This window comes from Desmodus rotundus, chromosome 7, assembly GCF_022682495.2.
Source record: "Desmodus rotundus isolate HL8 chromosome 7, HLdesRot8A.1, whole genome shotgun sequence".
NCBI classification, from domain to species: Eukaryota; Metazoa; Chordata; class Mammalia; order Chiroptera; family Phyllostomidae; genus Desmodus; species Desmodus rotundus.
The window spans coordinates 51,776,998-51,790,119 of NC_071393.1; the positions used below are offsets into that span (position 1 = coordinate 51,776,998).

Below are 13,122 nucleotides of genomic sequence, written 5' to 3' on the forward strand. Positions count from 1 at the left end.
TTTTATAAACTTTTTTTTTTTAAATAGTGCATGTGAGACATTTGTAAGACATGCTGTGTACAGGAGAGTTTGTGTATGTGCAGGCTCTCATGCACCTTGTATGTTTAGCATTCCGTGACTTATTCCATTAAAATGTCAGTGGTATTCTCAATTTTTATGCCAACAAAACACTCTCACAAATGTCCAAGTGTCCTGTAAAACATGATAATGCCCATATTTAGAACCGTGTTGGAGATACAAGCATGAAAAGATAATCAGTTTTACCTTCACATAACTTATGGTTTAGCAAGAACACAAATATGCAGAGTAAGTAATGTAAAACAATACTATTGCTGTGACTAGAGTGTGAAAGGGGGAAATATCTGACTGCTTAGGGAAGGCTCCATGGAGGAGGAAGTATAATGTGAAGAGTAGGTAACGAATGGGAAAGGAACCACACAGTGCGAATAGAATCTACAAGATGTGAGAGATGTTGAAAATATTTCATCTCGCTGTAGTTAAGAGCAGGTGGGAGGGAATGATAGGATATGTGAGCTAGGCAAGAATTAGACTCTGTTCAGTGATTTGTATGCCACTGTAATGGACTTTGATTACATTCTAGACACTGGAAAACCTTTGAAGGACTATGAGTAGAAGAATGGCACGGATAGTTACATATTTCAGGAGGAGTATACGAAGTCTAGGGGAGAAGATAGATTGGAGGCCAGTCTGGAGGCACGGAGACTACTTAGGAAGTTTTAGCAAAGTTGAGAAGGGAAATGACAAGTACCTGATAATTTGTGTAGATAGCAGTTGCAATGGGAATATAAGGTAGAAGACTGATACATGAGCTTCTTTGGTGGCAAAATCAGTATGCCTTCATGATTAAATTAGCTGAGAGCAATGGGAGGTGTCCCAAGTTTCTTTCTTTGGCAACCGGGGCACTCTTGAATAGCAATTTAAAAAGTGTTTGTGGTAGCCAGCTTGGCTAGAGAGCTTGGTAGGAAGTGAGGGGGGAAGGGAGACATGGGTAATACACAGACTTTTAAACATCTTGAGTTTGAGGTGCCTGTGGATCACTCAGGGAGAATTATTCAGAAGATTACCTGACTCTAGGAGTATGGAGCATAAGACAAAGGTATATACCGGACCATGGTGTATGGTTTTAGCCACTCGGAGCTGACCGAGTTCAGTGCTGTTCCTGGTAATGGCAGAGTATATATTTTCTATTAGACTAAACCTCCTGTATAAGCTCTAGACAAAAATTTTAAAGAAGAGCTATTTGAAGATACTGGTGAGTGACCAAAAGCTGAAAGAAACTAGAGAATAACTTTAAAAAATGGAATAACATTGTTGAGTGAAATTTTTGTTTGTGCGGCTTTTCACCTGAGGGAAATCCCTAGTCTGCAAAACTTCTAACAGCTAAAACTCAAGCAGAAAGTTGCTGTTGTAGTGGTTTCAAGTATCTATTCTGTCTTAGGATAATAGGAGTTTTACTAGTCTTGACTAGGATAAATAGAAGCTATTTTCTATTTTATTTATGTTAAGTAGATTCTGATATTTACAAGATACCTGTTTTGAGAAGACACTTAGTAGTGGGATCTATTAATTTCCAGTTTACTTCAACTTACTGACTTGTCATCGCATTCTTAACTAATCATATTAAAAACTTGGTATTTTGCTTCAGGAAAATGGGACCAATATTGCTGATCATGTTCTAAATTCCACTTGGGCAAAAAATGGCACCTACCAAGATGTTCTTCATAACGCCTCTGAAGAAGCCACAGAACAAAATATACGAGCTGGTACCCAGGCAGTTTTGCAGGTGGATCACTCTTTGGTTATTTTTTAAAAATAAAATTATCATTAAATATTTCAAATATAGTTCAGTATCTCAGTGTAGAGTATAATTTTTAAAATGTCATAAATTTGCCACCCACATTTATCAGTTACCGTTATGTCATTAATTTTGTGTTTTCTTTAACTTTTACTCTATATCAATAAATATAACATTACTTTTTTAGATATTTTAAAAATTTATATAAATTATGTCATGGTGCACTACCTATCTTCTGCAGCTTTCCTTTTGCATTAACCATTGTTTTTGAGGTTTGGCATTAACTATTGTTTTTGAGATTCATTTTAACTAATTGGTGGTATTGCAATATATGATTATTTCACATTTTATTTATTTTTCTGTTGGTGGTTTTTTAACTTGTTTCCAGTGTCTCATTATTCCAGATAAGTGCTACGTTGAACATTCTTAATATATGTATTTTTTGCACGTGGGAGAACTTCCGTAGGATATAAACCTAGAAGTAGAATTTGTGGGTTGGAGGATTTGTACATCATTAGCTATACTGTTAGTGCCAAATTGTTCTCCAACACGGTTATAATAATTGACATTCCCTTCAGTAGTATTTGTGAGTTCTCATTCCCTTATTATCTTCACCATAACTTGTCTACAGATTTTAAGTTTTGCTGCTCCTATGTATCTGAATGGTTACCTCATTTTTTTTAAGTTTGTGTTTCCCTGTTTTAATTTACCTTTTCTTCTGAAAATTTCTTCTGAAATTGAGCATTTTTTCTTATCTATGAATTGCCTATGCATATGCTGTTTTAAAATTGTTAGGTTTTTTGCTTATTCATTGTAGGAGTTCGTTATAATCTTTCTTTTTTTAATCAGATAATTCTTGTCGAGACCACATGTGACTTCCACATTGTTAAATCAAATGGACATTTTACAATCCTAATTTTACTAGACTAGTCAGGAGTATTTTACACAGTAGACCATTTCCCTCCCTATTGAAAGCCTTCTTCATTTGGCCTTCAAAAAACATACCTTTCTATTTTCCTCTTAACTCACTGGCTACTTCTACGATTTTTTTTTACTGTTTTTTCTCATATCTCCCAGACCTTTTCCTGTTGAAGTGTCATTTATTCTTGTCCAGTCCTGTAGCTTTAAATGTCATTTGTAGGCTGCAACTTCTGTATTTTATCTTTAGTCTGATATCTCTCGTCTGAACTCTTAAGAGCCCTGAACTTAAATATACAAATGCCAAGTAGGCATCATCATTTCGATATCTAATAGACATCGCAAACTAGACATGTCTTAGAACTTGGCTTCTCATCTTACTCAACAGGTGTGCTTTCCCTCATTTCATTTAATGACAGCTCTGTTTTCTAGTCACTTGGGCCATCTTGTTTTCTATCTTTCATTTATATCTAACATCTAATTTGACAACAAATCCTGTCAGTCTTCAGAATGTATGCAGAATGTGACTACCTGCCAGTGTGCACACTGCCTCTTCAGAATCTGCATCTGTCCAGGCCTTCAGAATCTTTCATCTGGGTTGTTATAGGAAACTCCTAATTACTACTTTTGCTTCTGCTCTTGCCTACCCGTCACCCTGGTAATATTCTCAAAACAGTAGCCAGGGTGATCCTGTAAAATACAGGTCAGATCATATCATTTTTCTGCTTAAAACCTTCTGGTAAATTTATCATTAAGCATAAAAGCAGAAGTCTTACTAATGGTCCATAAGGCTTTATTTACATCATTGCTTCTCAGGGTGTAATCCATAGACTGACTAGTTCTGGCCCACAACATAATTATAAAATTGAGAGTAAGTTTAGAAATTAAGTTAACTGAATACCTGTTGATTGTGATGAAAGTTTAGGCTTGTGTATCTTGCATTTACTTTTGCCTATTAGTTTACTTTTAATCATACTTTACCGTAGTATTATTCTGCAAAAGAATGGGTAAAGAATTTTGTTCTTTTACCACTGGAAGTGTGAGAATCTCTGCTCTACCTGCTCTGTCTCTCTTTCTTAAAATATTTCCTACTGCTTTTTCTCCTTCCTCACCTCATTCTATACTGCTTGCTGTTTCTCATATATGCTAGGCAAGCTATCACCCAGTTATTTTTTTTAATTATATTTTATTATGCTATTACAGTTTTCTCAATTTTTCTCCATTTTCCTCCCTCCACCAAGCACCCCCACTCCCTTAAGCAATACCCACATGGACATGGCAAGGCTTATGTCCATGGGTCATGCGTATAAGTTCTTTGGCTACTCCATTTCCTGTGCTGTACTGTACATGCCCATTGCTATTCTGTAATTACCTATTTGTACTTCTTAACCCCCTTACTCTTCACCTGTTCCCTCTACCCCTGTCCATCTGGCAATACTCTCTATCCATGATTCTGTCTCTGTGCCTCTTGTTTGTTTAGTTTTTTTAGATCAGTTGTTGATAGATAATGTATTTATAGTTTTGATCTTCTTTTTCTTAAATAAGTCCCTTTAACATTTCATATAATAAGGGCTTGGTGATCATGAACTCCTTTAGCTTTTTTCTTGACTGGGAAGCTCTCTGTCTGCCATTCAATTGTAAATCATAGCTTTGCTGAGTAGAGCAATCTTGGCTGTAGGTCCCTGTTTTTCATGACTTTATATATTTCTTGTCAATCCCTTCTAGCCTGCAAAGTTGCCTTTGAGATATCAGCTGACAGTCTATGGGAACTCCTTTGTAGGTGAATAACTGCTTTTCTCTTGCTATTTTTAAGGTTCTCTCTTTATCTTTAACCTTTGGCATTTTAATTATGATGTGTCTTAGAGTGGGTCTGTTTACATACATCTTGTTTGGGACTCTCTGTGCTTTCTGGATTTGCATATCTATTTCCTTCACCAAGTTAGGGAAGTTTTCTTTCATTAATTTTTCAAATAGATAGCCAGTTTCTTGCTTTTCTCTTGTCCTTGTGGCACCCCTATGATGTAATTGTTGGACTTCTTGACGTTGTTCCAGAGGCTGCTTACACTGTCCTCATTTTATGTGGATTCTTTTTTTCTTCTTGTTGTTCTGAGGGATTGTTTTTTGCTTCCTTCTGTTCCAAATGATTGATTTGATTCTCAGCCCTCCACTCTACTGTCGTTTCTCTGTAAATTGTTCTTTATTTCGATTAGTGTGTCCTTCGTTTCTGGCTGGACCTTTTTTTAAAAAAAGATTTTAGTTACTTATGTTTAGAGAGAGAGGAAAGGAAAGAGAAAGAGCGGGAGAGAAACATCATTATGTGCTCACCTCTCACACACCCCCTGCAGGGGGCCCAGCCTGAAACCCAGGCGTGTGCTGCCCTGACTGAGGATCTAACCAGTGGCACTTTAGTTCACAGTCTGGCACTCAATCCACTGAGCCACACCAGCCAGGGCTGGCTGGGTCTTTTTCATGCTGTTAAGATCTTCATTAAGTTCCTTGAACATCCTTTTAACCAGTGTTTTGAACTCTGCATCTGATAAGTCGCTTTTCTCCATTTCGTTTAGTTCCTTTTTTCTGGATTTTTGATCTGTTCTTTCATTTGGGCCATGTTTCTTTGTCTCCTCATTTTGGCAGCGTCCCTGTGTTTATTTCTATGTATTTGGTAGAACTACTATGATTCCCTGTCTTGGTGATGTGGCCTAATGTAGTAAGTGTCCTATAGCATTGGTGGCAGAGCCTCCCCTGTCACTGAAGCTGCGTATTCAAGGTGTGCCCATTGTGTGGGCTGAGTACACTCTCCTCTTATAGTTGAGCCTTGACTGCTATTGGCAGGTCAATGGGAGGGATTACCCAGGCCAGTCAGCTGCAAGGACTGGCTGTGACCATTGACCACCAACCTCTGCCCTCCTTGGAGGGTCAGGTGTGCAGGGACAAGGGTGGTGGTGCTCCAATGTGATCTTTAGCTTTCCACTGATTACGCAGATTCTAGGGTTTCCCTGGTGGTGCAGGCAAGGTCAACTCCCACCTGTGTTCTGCCTGGGGCTACCCTGCATGAGCTATAAAGGAATCTGAGATGGCTGCTACTTGTGCTGGACTTGGAGATCCCCAGGCAAAGCCAAGCTGTGAATCTAGACTGGCTGCTGCTAGTACTGGGCCTGGGACCACTTTGCAAGATGTACAAGGGATGGAGGCCAGGCATTGCTGGTTTGATAGGATTTAGGAAGTTGCGAAGCATAAACCAAGACTAGTTATTCAGAACTTCTGGCCAAGGTGGAGGTATAGGTAAACACACTTCGTCTCCTTGCACAACTATAAGAAGGATCACAACTAACCTCAAAACAAAAGGCAACCAGAACTGCCAGAAAATCTAACTGTATGGAAGTGTGACAATTAAAGATTTAAAAAAGAAATATTCATCTAAATGGGTAGGAGGGTTGGAGACAGGGAGCTGAGGCAGAGAGGACGTGGTGTGGAGGCAGGAAGGCAGTGGCCAGTGGAATGGGCAGTGCCACATTCACGTGTGGCAGATAAAAACCAGGAGGGACACCTGGGAAATGAGCAATCCCAACCCTAGGCCAGACTGCGCAGACCAGGGTTCCAGTGCCAGAAAATAAAGCCTCATCACTTTTTGGCTATAAAAACCAGTGGGATTTGGGGCAGTGGAAGAAACTGGCAGTCTCTCAGTAGAATCCATTTAAAGGGCTTCCACAGTTCGAGAACTTATGCAGACCCACCCACTCTGGGAACCACCACCAGAAGAAGAGCTAGAGGGCCGCCACTTGCATGCTGGAAGTGGGTGAAACAACTGGAAATGGGGCAAGTGCCAAGCAAGCAGCATTGTTCCCTCTCCATCCCCTCCCCCACCTGCAGCTTCACAAAGCAGTGAAGCAGGTTGCCCCACCCTGACGAATACCTAAAGCTCCACCCCTTACAACATAACAGGTGCGCCAAGATAGGGAGTCAATGCAGCTCTACCTAATATACAGAAACAAACACGGGGAGACTGCCAATTTGAGGAGACAAAGAAATATGACCCAGATGAAAGAACAGATGAAAACTCCAGAAAAAGAACTGAACAAAATGGAGATAGTCAACCTTCCAGATGCAGAGTTCAAAACACTGGTGATAAGGATGCTCAGAGTACTCACTGAGTACAGCAAATACAGAAGGGAAGAAATGAAGGTACACTAAGTGAAATAAAGAAAAATACACAGGGAACAAACAGTGAAGGGAAGGAAGCCAGGGTTCAAATCAGTGATTTGGAACATAAGGAAGGAATAGACATCCAACTGGAACAGAGTGAAGAAACAAGAAGTCAAAAAAAATGAGAGGCTGAGGAACTTCTGGGACAACTTTAAGTGCTCCAACATCTGAATCATAGGGGTGCCAGAAGGAGAAGAGGAAGAGCAAGAAATTGAAAATGTATTTGAAAAAGAATGTAAGACAACTTCCCAAATTTGGTAAAGGAAGTAGATATACAAGTCCAGGAAGCACAGAGAGCCCCAAACAAGTTGGACCCAAAGAAGACCACACCAAGACACATCATAATTAAAATGCCAGAGGTTAAAGATAAAGAGAGAATTTTAAAAGCAGCAAGAGAAAAGCAGAGATTTACCTACATGGAGTTCCCATAAGACTGTCAGCTGATTTCTTAAAAGAAACTTTTCAGGCAAGAAGTATTCAAAGTCATGGAAAGCAAAGACCTACAGCCAAGATAACTATCCAGCAAAGCTATCATTCAGAGTTGAAGGGTAGATAAAGTGTTTTCTGGACAAGGTAAAGCTAAAGGAGTTCATCATCACCAAGCCTTTATTATATGAAATGTTAAAGGGACTTATCTAAGAAAAAGAAGATCAAAACTATGAACAGGAAAATGACAACGAACTCATAACTTAAACAACTGAATCTAAAACCAAAAGCCAGCTAAACAAACAACTATAACTGGAACAGAATCATAGATATGCAGATCATATGAAGGGTTATCAACTGCAAGGGGGAAAAGTTACAGGGGATAAGAAGCATAATTGGTAGGTATGAAATAAACGGGGAGGTTAAGAGTAGTATAGGAAATGGAAAAGCAAAGAACTTATATGTATGAATCATAGACATGAACTAAGGTCGGGGTGGTTGCTGGAGGGAAGAGTGGTACGGGTGGAGGAGGTAAAGAGGAAAATAAATTGGGATAACTGTAACAGCATAATCAGTGAAATATGTTTTTAAAAAAGACTAGCCATTCATATGTAAAGTCAGTTAACAATTTGGGTGGACCAGTAAGTCGGGTGGGATGGAGTCTCAGGGGTTCTCCAGGTTGGGGCAAGCAGTATTAGTTAGGGTGATGGAGTCTCAGATATGGCACCCACCTGCTGACTCTATGGCTCTGTGGGGGGAGGGCTCAGAAATGGGGTTATAACAGGCAGTCTCTTTATGCAGTTTGTTATTACCAAAACAAATCTACAAACATAGCCAAAAACATGTAAAAAGAGGAAATCTTTGAACACCTCACAGAGGAAATTCTTGATTTAAGTATCATTTGTTTGTATTTTTTATTGTTCCTTTCATTTTATGACAGCAATAGGATTATTATAATTAAAGCTCTTGGTTTAAAAAATGTTTTTTGGGTTTTTTTTTTTATTGCAGCCATGCCTAATAGTAATTTACTATTTGTCTAGATAAACATAATACATAGATTTAATGAGTTTAAATTTCAGGTATCAAGCTACTGGTAGAGGTAGTTATATATATATATATATATATATATATATATATATATACACTCAACCTACAGTCTTATACTTTTAAGTTTATTATCGATTACCCAGCATCTGGTCAGCATCTGAGGGTTTTTTCTTTGATTAAGAAATTTCATGTTTAAATTCTGTAACGAATAGCTAATGATTTCTTTTGTCTTAGGTGTTTATTATAAACTCATCAAATATATTTCTTCTTGAACCTGCAAATGAAATAAAAAATCTTCTGGATGAGCACACAGATATGTGTAAACGCATTCTTAACATTTATCGGTTCATGGTTGTACAAGTATCAATGGACAAAAAGACTTGGTAAAAAAATTTACTCTTTATGTTTTTTATGTTGTGTGCATTAGTATAGTAACTTTTAGAGGAATAGTGTCTGAACAGAGCTTGTTGCAATGTTGTAGAGGCTTCTATTGAATAAATGAATAAATACAACATTTTATGTAGTAATCATGTTGACAGTAGTCTCATCAAACTTCAAGAAAACCACTTGACTTATCTTTATAAGGTGGACTTATGATGGCCTCCTGCGTCCCCAGGAATGAACGCATGCATGCATTATGAATGAATGAATAAGGAAATTACTGAGTGTATGAATGCCCGATCCCTCAACCTCACATTTAAGGCTAAGGCCATGTACAGACAGGCGCTTGCTCTGATTTCTAGCCCTTTCTCAAGCCTAAACCCCCCTGCAGGGTGAGATTCTGCCTCCCTGCTTTATCAAATTGTGTTTTCCTGAGCCCATCCTGAACTTTCCGTACAATGTCTTAATTCCTGCCATCTTCCATAGCTATCCTTAGATTTCACCTTCCTTTTTCTACATATCCCTATATTTTTTCCTTACTTCCTTTAATTCTGCATTAGTAGTACCTCTGTTATAGTTGTCAAAATTGTCTTAATCCCTAAATTACTTATATAGAATTTGTGTTTTGGTAAGTATGGAAAAAAGGGCTTTATTTTGAGAGGCCCTAAAAGGTATATACTGATTATTTGTTTCTATATTTTCTACATTTCTTACCACAGTTCCTTATGTAATATTGGTACTCTATAGAAATTTGTTTAATTGTATGGAAAAAATAGGCTTTTGGGGGAAGTGAGAAGAGCTGTTCTTTAGTTTTTATAAAAATGACACACTTCATTATTAAATTCAAAAAACCAAAAGTTTTAAAAAGAAAATGAAAGTTGCCCAAAAGCTCACTCACCAAACCACACCACAGTCCCATAGTGTTATGCCAGGTGTGTGTACCATAACTTTCTTAACCCGTTACCTATTGGTGGATATGTAGTTATTTCATTTTGTTGTTGGAGGAGGGTGGGACAATGAATATCCTTATCCATATGATTTTTCTCCTTTGACTCATTCTTAAAGAGTAGAGGTACTTAGTCAAAGAGAGTGTTTAATTTATGTTCTGCTATTTATAGAAAAATGGCATTATTTTGAAAAAGTTCTTTATTAACAGTATTAATATAGTTACATCTAGAAGCAGTTATTGTTTTTAACTTATTTGGAACATTTTTGTGTGAGGTATTTTTTCAAGCACTTTACATGTACTTTCTTAATTGTGGTATCACTCTATGAGGTTGATAACGTCTCTGTTTTATGGTGATTCTTAGGCATAAACAGATTAAATAACTTATCTTTTGTTCACACAGCTGAAATTTAAACTGTGATCCTTCTGACTTCAGAGCTTCACTTATTATTGGCCAATAACTATACCACTTTGACCCATTCTTTTGTTAGTCTGTCCTTTTTTACTATTTATATGCTTTGAGTCATTGCTCTTGAGCCAAGTTAAAGTGAGTCTTGCTATGTGGAACACAATTTTAGAATATTTTTCTTAACTTTTATAAATTCCCTTGAAATCATAGCATAATGAGAGATTACCCATGTATTTTTATTGAATTTATAAGACTTTATGAACTAAAATCATTATTATAGTATTACAAAGTGAAAGGTCATCTGATATGTGAGTTAAGGTTTGACCACAAACAAGATAAGATTTATTTTTAAATCTATACTTTATTGTGTATGTAGTTGATTTCAAATAGTTTTTCATTTCATATATAGCTAAGATGAAAGCCTAGGATTACAAATGTGGCACCTTTGATTTTTATTTTATTAATGAATGCGTGTATTTGTTTGTTAATAAATTCAGGATGTTTTTCATTGAGTGATATTTGTCTGTTTGATTTTGCCCTCGTTTCCCAGAAAACCCATGGCATCTAGATACGGAATTTATTGCTGCCTCTGCCATATTTCTCACATGGACTGTTCCACATATTACAATACCTGGAATGAGCCAGCAAATAATCTCCCAAAGAGGAGGGGGCTTCGATAGGGACTCAGGCTGTTTCCCTGACTGTACATAAAACTAATCCCCTTGTCAGCCTCTTTCACCTATGGTTGAATTACTGGTGCAAATATGGTAGTTTTATGGTCTTAATAATAAGCACCTAGAAGAAAGAGGCAAGGTAGGGATAATGCTAGGATTGTCTTGGCTCACAGTTACACAAAGAACATAAAGGGTTAAAAAATGGCCAAACTAAAAAGGATGGAAAGAGGCAGTACTCACCAGGCTCATTGTGTCCCTGTAATCTTACAATATCAATGGGAAAACATACAATGAAGATTGTATTTAAGAAATATGTAGCTTTTTAAAATTGAATTTATTGGGGTGACACTGGTTAATAAAATCACGTAGTTTTTGAAATTGAACATGATTTCATTCTAGATATGTGGTTTTTCTCTATATTGTAAAGATGGATCAAGGTAATACTATATTTATTGTACAGTTGGGTGGGTGTTCCTCTAACAGCTCCCTAAGGTCACTATTTGATGTGGAAGGATGAGAACAGTCTCTATATTTTCAACCCAGTTTTTCAGCTTTTGCATAAATTTTTATTTGATGAGAAGGTATTATGGCTAGAAATGCTTTTAAAGTGGTATAGATTTATAAAGTGGAATTTTTTTCAAGAATTCTGAAAATTTGAAAGCTATTTGATATTTGAGTTATTGAAAGATAATACATTTTTTAATAACAAATATTACCTTGAAAGTTAATCATTAACCAAAAGCAAATACTTGCAAGAAGAAAACATTAATTAATTTTTTTACTTTAAGGGAGCAGATGCTGCTCGTGTTGCTCAGAGTCACGGAGTCTGTACTGAAGATGCCGTCACAAGCTTTTCTGCAGTTCCAGGGGAAAAAAAATATGACCTTGGCAGGTCGACTTGCAGGACCACTTTTCCAGGCAATAAAAATAAATAAATACCTAGATAGTTAACTAGATGAATAGACATGCATTTCTTTAAGATTCACTGGGCCCTGTGTTTGTTACCTGAGGGAAAAGAGCTTTAAATCAGAGATCATTTCATATTAAAGGATGTTTTGTAGAGCTAAATTAAAAGTTGCTTTTTTAAATAGGCTATTTGCCGCATAAACAAAATTACAACCTACTATAAAACTGGAGGAAATGTAAGGTCTGAGAAAAATGTGTTAAAATAGGCTGATGATATTTTGTGTGGCATACTTGGAGGATTGCAAAAAGCTACAGAGGGGCTTCATGAAAAATGGCCTGATAGCTTTATCAGTTTCCAAATCTCTGGTATTATTAGAAAGCCAAAGTGTTCTTTTATGTTGTTCCATAGTAGTGAAAAGTAGTAAATGATCAAGATTTTTACTTATCATAAGACTTTATTCTCTTCACTTATTTATTTGAAATATCAGTGATAGTTTGATTATATAGGAATTTATATACTGTTTTCCAACCTGAGGATAAGACACAGACTTTAAAACTGTATTGTGGATTCTTTGGAAAATAGAAAGCATAAATATTTTTTAAGATGACACATTAAATATAGATACATGGATAAAATAGTTCTTAATGTCAAGAACAAGAGCTAGCTCTCTAATTCTTGACCATAAGTTTAACCATTCAAATATGCTAGCTTACCTAAAATCCTTTGCTGCTAGTGAATAATCCTTTGATACCAGCTATATTTATTATCTAAACTCCTCTTGAATTCTTCCTTCTTTCTTTTTCTTTCTTTCTTTCTCTTTTCCTTTCTCTTTTTCTTTTTTTCTTTTTAAAATTTCCCTCATATTAGAACTAACCCAAAGGCGGAAGCTATAGGAAGATAAAACTTTACCTTGCTATGTGGAATAACTTTTTTGTAGTCTGAACATTTAAAGATAGAATGGAGGATCACTAGTTATTAATATTCTACACTGTACACTCTGCTCATCTGTACATTTAACTTGTAAATTTATGTGAAGTCCTTAATAAAATTTGTAGAGTTCAGCTTTTGAAAAACTATTTTGTGACTTATTTCTTCAATAGGCATGTATATCTTCAGTAACAGGGGTATTGGATCATCTGTAATATTTATCCTTTTATAAATAAGTTTTCATTCAGTGATTGGATTTACTATAGAACACTATTAATTCCTCTGGTGTTTTTACAGTGAAATTTAATTTTACCCTTCAGTTTATAGATAATTTTTCAAAAACACATTTCACTGAGTTAAGTACATCTCTAATAATTTGTATTTTTAGAATGTTCAAGTATATAGTTAGTGATTTCTATCTTTAATTTGAGAATGTAGGGGTTTTTTTAGTTCAGTAACCATTTATTC

General features: G+C 36.4%; 1 protein-coding gene across 7 annotated transcripts in view; it reads left to right on the top strand.

The window, feature by feature from the left end:
* RALGAPA1 (Ral GTPase activating protein catalytic subunit alpha 1) overlaps window positions 1–13,122 on the top strand; it is a 256,935-nt gene that overhangs the window by 77,178 nt on the left and 166,635 nt on the right. For all 7 annotated transcript variants that reach the window (XM_024551309.4, XM_071221931.1, XM_024551306.2 and 4 more), the window contains exons 12-14: window positions 1,667–1,804; window positions 8,645–8,793; window positions 11,609–11,738. In XM_024551309.4, coding sequence (XP_024407077.2) covers window positions 1,667–1,804; window positions 8,645–8,793; window positions 11,609–11,738 — 417 coding nt within the window. The remainder of the gene's footprint in view (window positions 1–1,666; window positions 1,805–8,644; window positions 8,794–11,608; window positions 11,739–13,122) is intronic.